Here is a 12861-nt window from a genome sequence, read left to right as displayed (position 1 = left end):
GAGAAAGTGTACATATTAGACAAGGGGAAAAAACGAGGAAATAGAGTATTTTAATTATAATAATTGCAAAAACTTGCGCTAATGGAAATACTAAGAATAATACAATATGGATAAAAGTTAGATTGGATAAAACTGGATGAAAATAGAAAAAAATAAATTGTTCTAAAAGGGTAGGGGAAGCCGCTGAACAAAAGGCACTCAGCCCCTATTAGGATGTGGTATTTCAAAACGTACAACGGTATTCACGTTGAATATTTTGAGACACACCCCTTCACTGAATGTTTTATTAATTATTAATTTTTTAGCACTTGTTAAATCCTGACCTGAACGTCGGAGTTCTTATATGCACCTCTGAAGGACGGTTAGCGCTGTACGTTTTGAAATACCACAGAGTATTTTAATTATTTGTTTTTAATAGTTTAATTTATAATTGTCAGAAGCATATCAAGTAAAATGGCATTTCAACTATATATATATTCCTTCCTTTTGTTTTAATATATGTTATTAGTATAAAGCTAGATTGAAGACTTTTTCCCTTTACCTTTCTGTACCCTATCCTCTACTTTATGTCTGCAGAGCCAAGTAACAGCCTCACTACTCAGCACAATTGTCTTGCAGACTTGATTTGCAGAGGAACAGAGTGAGGAAGACACCAAGTCTGTTACTGAGTTCTGATCATTGAGTGTACTAGATCTAACTTGGACAGCACAATAATTTTTAGATACCCTGCACCACTGCTGTAACAGGAAAATAGTAAGACTATTAAAATAGAGGTTGCTAGTAGAATTGCTATCTGTGGCGTAACTAGAAATCACAGGGCCCCATAAAACATTTTGCTATGGGGCCCTGTGATTTCTAGTTACGCCCCTGCTGACTGCATATCTACTTCTCTGTTTTTAACTGGACTTTAAAGTACCTTTTACTAACCATTGGATAACCCATCCACCCCCAAGCTTTGCATATATTCAGTCTCAGATTACAATAAACAGGACTACAATACCTTGAAAAAGCCCTACAAGATCTTTTAAGCTTCTGTGGTCATCTTTAATGATGCTTTGATAAAAGATTTCAAACACAGAGGACCCTGTTGTTTGTTGGTTTATCTGAAAATTTGCTTACTGCACTGTGAGCAGTATGCAGCATTATTTATTTGAACACAATTCTGTCAGCAGCGGTGAGTGGTATCATATCGATTAGCGTCAGATTACAATAAGCTATGTGGTCTCCAAAGAGGTAAAGGGAGCAAGATAAAATGACCCCTGTAAATTTTGAAACAAGACACCGTATGTAGTTTACTCATGCAGGTCAACTGCAAACACAGAATTGTAGGTTTTGACATAAAATGAACCCTACTACTTATAAACATAATTTAGGACTACTGATATTTTAAAGTTTTATTACGAACACTGTCGTACAGTTTATACAGGCTCAATGATCTCAGCAGATGGCTGCATGAGCATTTTTGCGGATGTTCTATACTGTTCAAAACAAAAACTGCTTAATTGTGCTGACAAAGAAATCAAATGTGCCAACAACAAACTAAACATTCTGCAGAAATAAAAGTCAAAAGGAAACTACTGTAACTTCACATTTTTCAAAAACAACTGACAACAAGGTAATTCCTTAAAACTCAGTCAAGAAGGAATGCTAGTCCAAAGTATTAACATCCATCATTCCTTGCATAGTAACAGATGGAAACTCATCGTAAACAGAACTGGTCTCAAGTGGCTATGTCCAGCATAACAAAATCAGAGCTATAACTGGTTAAAAATAAATACTTAGTTGCACAGTTGATCATATTCAATGTATTATTTTAAAAAAAGTCAAGAATACATTAAGCGCTTTTTGAAAGTTAATTTTGCCTACAATCTGGAAAAAAGATCAAGAGTCAGCAAAGACTGTTGCTCATTCATAATTCTAGCCCTTAGGTAAACATGCTTTTCCAGTCAAACATCCTTCCTAAAGCTGTTCTGCAGTGAATATGCTCGGCAATGACATGTAGCAATGGGAGCTCTTAGCTAAACAAACAAGCTATACAAGTGCCATGCTGCACTACTGGTGTATTAAAATATTGTGGTGCTTTAGAATCACAACCACATAAGCAACACTAGTACTGCAAGGACATAGGTCTACATAGGTTAAAATGATAACACAAACACATATGTTATACTAAGAGCTGATAACTTTGGAGTGATCTACTGAGCTGACATATCCAGTCATATTCAAAGCTGAATTGCAAATGAAATATACTTAATGCAAAAATAAATATGCAGTGTTCCTGAATCACAGGCTGATTTAATATAAAGCTCTTTTAGCTGTTTGATTTGAAGAAGCAGATAGACTTCTTTTAAAACCTTGTAGTGAAAAATGTATTGTTAATCCACATAAAATGGTTACTGAATACTAAAATGCTCAGTTTCTTACCCTTATAGTAAAGCACACCTGTAAAAAGCATTTATTCTATTCCTAATAATTACAGGTAGAACTATCTTATGAAGAGGCTCACAGCCAATGTTCCAAGGAGAGGTTTTGTACGATACATTTTATGACTTGGCTTCCTCTGTCTCAGATCATGACTCACCACAAAAGCTTTGGACTCACCAATGCTGTTTATGAACCAACATTCTCAAGCATAAATTCCACATACTTCCAAATGTATTACACAAACATTTCACCAGGCTAGGATTCACAGCACTCCTTGTGTTCCAGCTTAGAAGGAACAATCTAACACTCTCTACTTTCGAAGTTAACTCATACATGTGCTGGCAAACAGTACTTTCCATTTGCACAGAAACCATAAAGAATTCCATGGCAGGTGATTCTGGTATATGGTGTGGGAGGCATTTTCATTCTTGTTAACATTCCTCTTTTTTTGCCTTGTATCTAAACTTTAGTTTCGTTTTACATTTTGCTCTGCATCTAACCTCTTCTACCATAGCATTAGTAATCTAGATATGATTTAAGAATATGTCTATCCGGAAGACATTGTATTATTATTATTATTATTATTTGGGTATAATGAAATACTGGGGTTGATTTACTAAACTCTAATAGACTGTTCTCTTTGCTAAGAAAATGTCACTTTGCAAGTGCATTTTCTATTAGCTTAATAAATACGGTGAAAGAATATCCATATACGTGCAAAGAAAATGAAAAAATAAACAGTCTATTTGCTTGCACATGAGTGGATGATGGAAATAAGCAGGGCTTCCCCACTTTCATTACAATAAGGAAAAACTACCATGCAAAGGGAATAGCCTAGTTGCCTTTAGTAAATCAACCCCACAGTGTAAGGAGATAGTTTAGTTCTGTATTTGTTCCTTCTTTAATTCATATTAAAAGCTTGATTTTCAGCGCCTTCAAGAGTTTAACTCTCTTGACCAGGGCAAACCACTGCTTGCAAGCAGACGCCTTCTCTCGGACCTACAGAAATAGGGGCACCCATGAGCAGTGCTGTGCCAGCTTGAAGGAGGACAGGATCCCCACCTGACCCACTGTAGGTCACATCTCCCACTCTGCGTCGCCCTCTGATGATATGTAAATAGGGATAAACATAGCACATGGAGGGCAAGGTGGGGGGGGGAGGGGTTAGGGTTGGGTGAGGTAAAATAAGTTACTTGGCCGTTACTTACGGTAGAGTTGGCCTGTCTGTAGATCAGTGTCCCTGGTTACCCGGTAACCAGGGACGCTGATCTGTCTATGCAAGTGGCAAGAGCCAGCCGTGAGATGACGGCCGGCTCCACCCAGCAGTCTTTCACCTCGGCTCAGTCGAGCTGAAGCATATGCCTTCGGCTCGACTGAGCCACTCGGCCGACTTCGAAGCTGTATGGGCTATAGTGAATAGCTCGTACAGCAGCCCTTCGGTTCTACTGAATACTGAAAAATAGCCTGGACAGAAAGGGGATTTAACACCCCAGTTATCAAGTGGTTAATTTATGGTTTAGGGCCTTGCTTAACCCCTTTTCATAACCAGAGGTCAGTGATGCCCAGACCAAATTGTGCTCCAGACAGTAAGACTGAACCCCAACCTCATTTAAGAAGTGCCTTCTGCAATGACCCCCCAGCCACTGACAATTCTGCACAGATGGCTTATCCAATGTAAATTCTAGCAATCAGGATTGCTTTTCTAGAGGAGGAGAAAATGGATCAAGTGTGGAGGAGTAAGCAGAAAACAGATCCAGAATGAGAGTGAAAGACTCCAAACGAGTCCCCAATCAGGTCCACTGTAATGTTGTTAGGTAACACCTAATAGTAATGTGACATAGGGTGTTACAAGTCAGGTCCATCTCCTTGGTGCACCTAGATTGAACCTTGCATTCTTTTGCCAGATTGTGATTGTGGGCTGTATTTAAATATGATTTCTTTACTCAAGGTTTACCAAGGGGCCATTGAAACTTCACCATGTTAACTTTGGTGCTGCATTGTTTTTAATACAAAGACAATAAATAGCCATTTGCTGGACTTTACATCGTACAAGCCCTCTGCGCAGATCATATTGTTGCAAAAAGGCAGACCAAATTTAGAAATGTCAATGTCTGTCAATTAGGTTGACAAATAACTCTATGACATGCTCAGGCATTTTATTATAGGATATTTTTCTTAAATCTCTTAAAACTTGTATCAGTTCTGTACTTTCATAATAAAAACTGAATTTATGCCTGCGTGCACAGGGAGTAAACACATAAAGAAATAATGTGGCAGCTGGAGCCAGGAGAGCTTTGTTTACTAAAAAAACCTCATGTAATTGCCATAACTTTCATGGTGAACACATGGTCAGGAACCACGCTTATTGGTTTCTAAATGTTAACTGAGACTGAAGCTGTCAGAGACAGTCTGATCCAAACAGCTAGGACAGTGGTGGCGAACCTTGGCACTCCAGCTGTTTTGGAACTACAAGTCCCATGAGGCATTGCAAGGCTCTGACAGCCACAGATATAACTCCCAGAGGCAGATGCATGTTGGGATTTGTAGTTTTGGAACAGCTGGAGTGCCAAGGTTCGCCACCACTGAGCTAGGAGCACAAACCTCTGTATGCTCCCATCTTCTTTTAAAGGTGTGTCATTAACAATTTCCTTGGATTACCATGCCTGGGAACACTAATCAACAGGTTGCAGACAGCTGCTGGTTGACAAAGGCCCAGGAGGTTTCTGATGCTCTTATGAGGACTGTACCAATACACATATTTGTATCAAGTTATGGAAAAGAAGGGGGGGGGCTATGTTGACAACTCTATTGCCAGTTTTGGAAGAAAACAATAGTGATTAGCCAGATAAATATATCACAGCCAATGAATTTCCTACCTCACAAGACCTGTTCAAGGGGTGTCTGAGAAGGCCAAGAGACATACGAGTGTTACCTCTTGCTAAAGTGACACTAAATTCAGTTAAACTTAAGTTAAATATTAAGAATGCATTCAAGTAGCCTAACTATTAACAAAAATGCATTGAATTTGTGTATCACTCGGCTGTAGATCCTCAAAAAATTGGTGCCGACACTGTCCTTCCTTCTGAAGGGTGGCTACTTTTGTCCCCATGGTCCCTGTGTGTGTTGTAAAGTAGCCACAGATCCAAGCTAGCTCCCGTGATGGACTACAATCTCAGGTTTAGTTTACTAATTTGTATTGAAATTGCAGTCCATTACAGGAGCAAGCTTGGAGCGGTGACTACTTTAAAACACACACAGGGACCATGGGGAACAGAAGTAGCCACCCTCCAGAATGAAGGACAGTGTCAGCACCAATTCAGAGATGATTTGAGGATCTACAGCTGAGTGATACACAAGTAAGATACATTTTTGTTAGTAGTAGTTAGTAGTAGTAGATTTAACATTTTTGTTAGTAGTTAAGGTACTTGAATGTATCTTTAAGATTTAACTCCTGAGTTTAGTGTCGCTTTAACATAAAAGGTCAGATGGATGTAAAAGATCAGTTTGTGTTTAAGACAAAATTGTTAATCTGATTCCGTTGTACGGAAATGTCAAATGTTTCATAACATTCATATCGAGGATCTACCTTCACCTGCATCTCCTGCTCATGCTCTTAACAGCATTAACTCCTTCCTGACCGATGATAGGATTATATCATCACAATCGCTCAGTTAATTAACTACCGTTGATGGGATAATCCCATTGAGCGGTACAATGAGCGCTGGTCCCGCTATATCCACCTGCAGTAGTATGGGCAGAGTATCAGTTATAAGCCCTGAACTCAGGCAGAAGACAGGTCAGCCTCCACTGGTGTAAGGAAATCTGCTAAAAATACCTATACAGTGTATTTAAAAATACCTTTACACCCAACTGATGGACTGCACACTAGTTCCAGAGTAGTGGCTTCACTAACAGGGAAGTTTTTGAAAATGTTTGCCTTCACTAACCACAGCCTGTAAATTGCCAATTGGTAGCTTCCATCAGAGGCTTCTGAGACAGATGTTTACTTTAGTAATAACCCTAAGCTTATGATTTAAAAATAAACATCATAATTGTGTTTTTCTTTTCTATGGTTCTCTTCATCTACAACATATTTTATCATGTTAATATTATTTATTTAGAAAGTTGTGACCAAACTTTTATATAGTTCCTTCAGGGAGAAGTTTTCAAAATATCTGAGGCATTCTTGGGATTGTTGGAATGTGCATTTTCTACTTAGCTTTGGCTTCCTGGCTAGTTTAATAAACTGCTCTGAACGTTTACCAGTGGTAAATAGAAAGACTACATAAAAAAGAATCCATTCTTCAGCAAAAAAAAAAAAATAGTAAAAGTAGTCATTTTGATTTCACTACACTGAAGTTGGAAAAACCATACTACTTTCCCAATTGGTAAGAGCTCTGAACAATTTCTTGTCTCTAATTTCTATGTTTCCCGTTACCCAGTAATTGAAAAAAAGATCACTGAAAAGGAAATTTTTTTTTTGGCCTTATAAAACAAACCTGAAGGTATTTAATCTGGTGAATACCATTTCTGGCATGCACCCATTACATGCTGGCTCTGTTTGCTCTCCCTTGGATTAAACAATCTTCAGGTTAAAATTTCTTAAAGTTTGGCTCATATGCCATTATTGGCACATATCGTTTAGGTGGTAAACAGCATGCCTGACATCTGAAAGGAAGACCATTGAGCCATTTACAGGAGGACACTTCTTGTGTTCAGTTTATATAGCAAGGCTACTGTCTGCCAGTTGTCAGTTAAATAATTTTTACTATTAAAAATACACGCATGCATACACATAGATGGTTATTCACAAAGCTAGCCGAAGGATCCGGCGTAGCTCCAGCTAGCTTCGGCTGCCGGAGCCCTTCGGTTCAGTAGAACCGAAGGGCTGTTGTACGTGCTATTCACTATAGCCCGTAAAGCTCCCGAAGTTGGCCGAGCAGCTCAGTCGAGCCGAAGGTATATGCTTCGGCTCGACTGAGCCGTGGTGTAACCCGAAGTGGGCCGAACGGCTGGCTCCGGCCAGTTGCAATGACAGATCAGCGTCCCCAGGTTAGGTTACCTGGGTTGCCCATCAGGTTACCTGGGGATGCTGAACTGTCATTACACAATGCTAACTTGGCAGAGCCTGCCGTGATCTCAAGGCTGGCTCCGCCCAGTTGCAATGACAGATCTATCAAGTTGTTATTGATTGGCCGGGACCTGCTAGAGGAAAAAGTTGGGCGGAGCTAGCGGTCACTGCTAGCTCCGCCTAATTGTTTCTTTTTTTAATTTTTTTTTTTTTAATGATCTTTATTTTTGTTTATTCTTTGTCCATTGATCTTCATTTTTGTTTTTTTCAATGATCTTAATTTAAAAAAAAATTTTTTTAATCTTTATATTTTAAGATTTATCATTTTTAAACAATTATTTTCTTCCTTTTTCCCCTACTTTTTGCACTGATTTGCTATTCTGCTCGGTACTACGGAGGTACCAAGCAGAATAGCCGAGCCGAATGTCGCTGGCATTCGGCTATTCACTCACTGCCGTTCGGCCCCTATGAGAATAAGCTGAACTGCAGCGAGTAGCCTGCCGAAGGTTCGGCTCAGCCGATCCAGATGTTGGAACAGCTGAGTCGAACTCCTTCTGCACTTCAGCTCAGCCGAACATGCTGAGCATGTTTAGCCAACCCGAAGCCAGTCAAACCAAGACGATGTACGGCTGATTTCAGCCTTTGTACGGATGAAATTAGCCGTACAAGCCTGAAGTGAATAGCCGAACAGCTTCACTTCGGGTCGGTTATTCATTCGGCAACTTTGTGAATAACCCTCATAGTGATTACTGATAACCATCAAATTTAGGAAGCATTATTGACAGCTACTCCAGCCCCTTAGCACAACCCTATACTAGTATAGAATCTGAATCTACTCATGGGGTTTTTATGGCTCTAACTGTCTATCATACAGAATGTTAAAGTAAAAAAAGAGGACTTGTGTGTGGACATTCCTTCTTAGCTCACACTGATTCCCAATGATCTTTAAATGAAATCAGACACATGCAGCAAAGATAAGTAAGAAGAAACCTGACCAGCTCCAGACGCTGACTCGAGTATAAGCCGAGGGGGGGACTTTTCAGCAAACAAAATGGGCTGAAAAACTCGGCTTATACTCGAGTATATACGGTATTTGTAAAATAAGAGCCCTCTCAGCTTTAGACAATGATACAAACAGATTATATACAGTAAATATAAACAGCTTTGCATTGCCATTTTTAAACCAGAGATCAGAATTGTCTGATATGTAATGTTCATTGTCAGCTGTCAGTCAGTTATGGCATGTTTACCTGTGATAAGGACTAACTAAAATTTTTGTGATAGATATAATTCCAACGCTGTCAATTATTTAACCACTTTAAGACAGGGGTGTTAAACCCCCTTCCTGTCCAGGCCAATTTTCAGTATTCACGGCAGCGTTATTTTGACTGACATTTATTCAGAAATGCAACGCTGTACTGAAATAAATGTTATACCATTTTTGGGGGACACTTAGAGCTTTCTTTTGGTGGTATTTAATCACCACTGGGTTTTTTTTTATTTTTTACTATATAAAGAAAAAAATTACCTAAAATATTGAAAAAGTTCTCCCTGCGTTATGTTATGAAACATTTATGATTACCCAATGTTTTGGTAAAATATAAAAGATGGGGTTGAGTCGGGTAAATATATACCAAGCATGTGAAATCTTAAAATTGTGTGCGCCCACCACATTGAAAAAAACGACTATATCCAAAATTGGCCATTAGCAACACTTTAAAAGTTTTTACCGCTCAACAATTTAGTGTAAGCAGTGGTTGATGGCCTAGAATTATTCCTCACATTCTGATGTTTGCAGTGCTATGTAACATGTGTGGTGTAATCATAATTTTCATACGTATGTGCACCCAATGCGTGTTTGCATTTGTATAGATGAGTATGTGGGGGCGGGGGACTTTTTGTGTTTTTTAAATATTTTTGTGCATTTTTTATATGTGACTTTAATTTTTCTTTTTTTTTTTACCACTTAACTTTATTGCTATCAAATAGGGGACTAATAAGCCCCAATGTGATAGCACAGACACAGTGACAGGTCGTCTTTATGGAGACATTAGGGATCTATTAGACCCCTATTGTCACCTAGGGACCCCAAAGAAGCGAATAAAGCAGAGATCTGCTTCATTAGCTTCTTCTCTGGCAACAGCAGCTGGAGAAATGATAGGCTGAATGTGGAAGTGATGTAGGGGAGATCAGATGGTGGGATGTGCTGATCTCCCCTCATCCAGCCACAGAGACCCGCCGTGCCAGTCCTACGCCTGAATGCTATATATTTACATCCGGTTACCCCCAGAAAAACAGACAGATCAGAGTTCCGTTTTACTGGATCTGATCCTGCTGCATTGGGGGTAATCTGATGTAAACAGACATACGTGCGTTTACATTCGACTCCCCATAGACCAACATGGGTCCGGTAATCTCAGTTTTTTCCACCATTGCAAGATGGGGGAAAAAACTGGACAGATGAAACAGATATCACAATGGTGACATCTGTTCCCATCAGCAGGTGGTCCGCGTATAATATCCACACAGCTAATCTCTCATTCATCCATAGTTTACATTTTTTTCTCCATGCTACCCATCATATTAAGATAATAGTTTTTTTTGCCTTCATTTGAAAGGATTTATCAGCACACACACATATTAAAAATCATCACGGTATGTCTCATCAAGATCTTTAAACAACCTGACTGTTCTGTGGATATACAGTATTTGTTACATTACAGGGACCCATACCAATAGGCAAAGTTGAATAAAGCACATAACCATACGAAATGTTTCACTGGGGTGTTATTTACTGTATCTTGTAGGTTCCTAAACTGCATGTGTCTCACAACAAGTACATTACAATGTAGTTGTTTTGCCACTTTTCTATTGTCTGAGACTGCATGGTATAAGCTAGAGCTCGGTTTAGTTAATTTATTGTACTGTTCAGTATATTTAAACTAAATTAAAAATGTTGTCAAAAACATTAAGGGCAAAAAATAAAATATGTTACCTATGCATTCTCCTCTACCATCCAGCTGGAATCCCTTGTTACACTCACAACGATAGCTTCCAGGAGTAGGTACGCAGCGGCCATGCAAACACAGATTCCGGAATAAGACACAGTAATCGGTCACAGGCTGCTGATGAGTGAGGTTTACTGGCAGCACCACTGGAAGAAAAAAAGAGTATGAGAAATAAAATATGACATAAATAAGAGCACAAGCACAAAGAAATGTAATAAAGGAGGCAAAAAGCAGAAGGTGGCAGCATGAATAGCAAGTTAGGTGTAAACTACTGCAATTTGTAGCTGCAATAAATCATACTACATTAATATTTTAATTTAACCAGTTGAAGTCTGCGGTGTTAAACCCCCTTCCTGGCCAGGCCATTTTTCAGTATTCAGCGCTGCGGTACTTTGACTGACATTTTTTCCCTCATGCAACGCTGTACTGAAATACATTTTATACCATTTTTTAGGGACTGTTAGAGCTTTCTTTTGGTGGTATTTATTCACCACTGGGGTTTTTATTTTTTACTATAGTAAGAAATACTTACTGAAATTAAAAAAACAAAACAGTTTCCCCTATATTAAATGATAAAACATTTATTATTACCCAATTTTTTGCTAAAATAAAAAAGACGGGGTCACGTCGGGATAAAAGACACCAAACATGTCAAGCCTTAAAATTGCGTGTGCGCGCGAAACCTCAAAAAAAGATAATACCCAAAATTGGCCGTAGCCGACGCTTTAAAAGCTTTTACCGCTCATCAGTTTAGTGTTATTAGTGATTGATAGCTCTAAAATGATTGCTCTCACTGCGACGTTCGCCACTACAATGTGTCCCCAGTTATTTGCAAACACTGGAGTGATCAGCTGATCGCTCAAGTGTTTGCTCTGCACAGAGGATCGGTACATTACCACGCACAGAGGGGGCCTCAGTTTGCAGCTTTTCCTCTGGATCCCCGCTGCTCTCCCCGCATCTGTGCAGCGGGGATCCGAGGAGAAGTGAAGGAAGCGATGAAGCCGGCGGGGTGGCGGAGGAGGCAGCCGCTGTCACAGCAGCATGGCCGAGCGGTGAGGAGAGAGAGCTGTCAGATCCTGGATGAGCAGCTCTCTCCCGGCCATGCTGCTGTGACAGCGGCTCCCTCCTCCGTGTGTCCCTGTGGCTGCAGCGCTTCACTTCTCTTTGTATAGCCGCTGCATACAGATGGGGGAAAGCAGCAGGGATCCAGAGGAGAAGGGAGAAGCCCTACTTCTCCCTGCTGGCTGCGCACCCCCCGCCCGTAACGTAACTGCGCCCAAGGTGAGAGCCTCAGTCGCCTCGCCCTCGCTACGGCCCTGGGTTCTAATAATGCTGCTAAAGTCACTGCATAGCAGCATGAAAATTTGTGTCTACTAAGCAGCCCACATGGCAGACAGCTAAAGAGACATTCATTATACTACAAAATCCAAACAACACAAGGCTGAAAGCTGTACAAAAATAATGCTAAGAGATTAATATATTCTGTCTTCTGTACCAGACATAACAACATTAGAGGCAAAGAAATATGATAGTAAGCAGTCTTAATTAAAGTGACTTAGACGTAACATTAGTTAAAGATTCAAATATTTAATCTTATACAATCTTTTTCACAGTTCTTAAGACCTGCTACACCATGCATTGTCCTATGCAAAAGGACAACTCGGCTGCACCTGGGCTCAAAATGTGAGAGACATATGCCATGCAAAGTCTTGTGCAATTGCTGTGCCGCTTACTTGACCACTGACTTCTTACCACTGACTTGATCTACTTGATCGTCAGTATGCAGGCTCACCAAAAGCATTTATATTTCCCTCAGCCATCTACCTTCCTTTAAATTTATGTGGATGTTGCCAGCTGCCTGTGATCAAGAATAAAGCCCTATCTGTGTCACCAGAAAAATACAGCCTTTAAAACTGGGATCAACAACTCATATTTGCTCATCTCCACTGTATCACAGGTTCTTTTCCCCATATACAACATACTGGTCAATGTTTTTGTGCTCTTTTGAAGTTAGGAAAGCAGATTTTCTTACCCTTGTTCACACCAAATGCAGAGCAGATCCGGTCAGGTCTCTGCACACGCACGCTAGTGCTAGTGCTAGTCGTTTAGATGCGTTTTGACGCGTTTTTGACGCGTTTTTGGCTAAAAAATAATAATGTTTTTAAAGTTTAAAATGGGCTTTCAGTGCGTTCCAGGCATTTGCATGCGTTTTTGATGCATTTGCAGATCCAGAGCAGATCCAGAGCAGATAAAATAGGGTCTGCCGCAGTTTTTTCACCTGCTCTGGACCTGCAAGCTGCCATGTGAGCTGGAGCAAAAAATACCATTGGAATACATTGGACGCAGTTTTGATCCGGT

At 39.9% G+C, this 12861-nt stretch overlaps 1 protein-coding gene across 2 annotated transcripts in view; it reads right to left on the bottom strand.

The window, feature by feature from the left end:
- FBN1 (fibrillin 1) overlaps positions 1-12861 on the bottom strand; it is a 210099-nt gene that overhangs the window by 98955 nt on the left and 98283 nt on the right. For both annotated transcript variants that reach the window (XM_018562908.1, XM_018562909.1), the window contains exon 11: positions 10491-10649. In XM_018562908.1, the coding sequence (XP_018418410.1) occupies positions 10491-10649 (159 nt within the window). The remainder of the gene's footprint in view (positions 1-10490; positions 10650-12861) is intronic.

This window comes from Nanorana parkeri, unplaced genomic scaffold (genome assembly GCF_000935625.1).
Source record: "Nanorana parkeri isolate BGI_ZX_2015 unplaced genomic scaffold, ASM93562v1 scaffold611, whole genome shotgun sequence".
Lineage (NCBI taxonomy): Eukaryota > Metazoa > Chordata > Amphibia > Anura > Dicroglossidae > Nanorana > Nanorana parkeri.
This window is presented reverse-complemented; position numbering and strand designations above follow the sequence as displayed.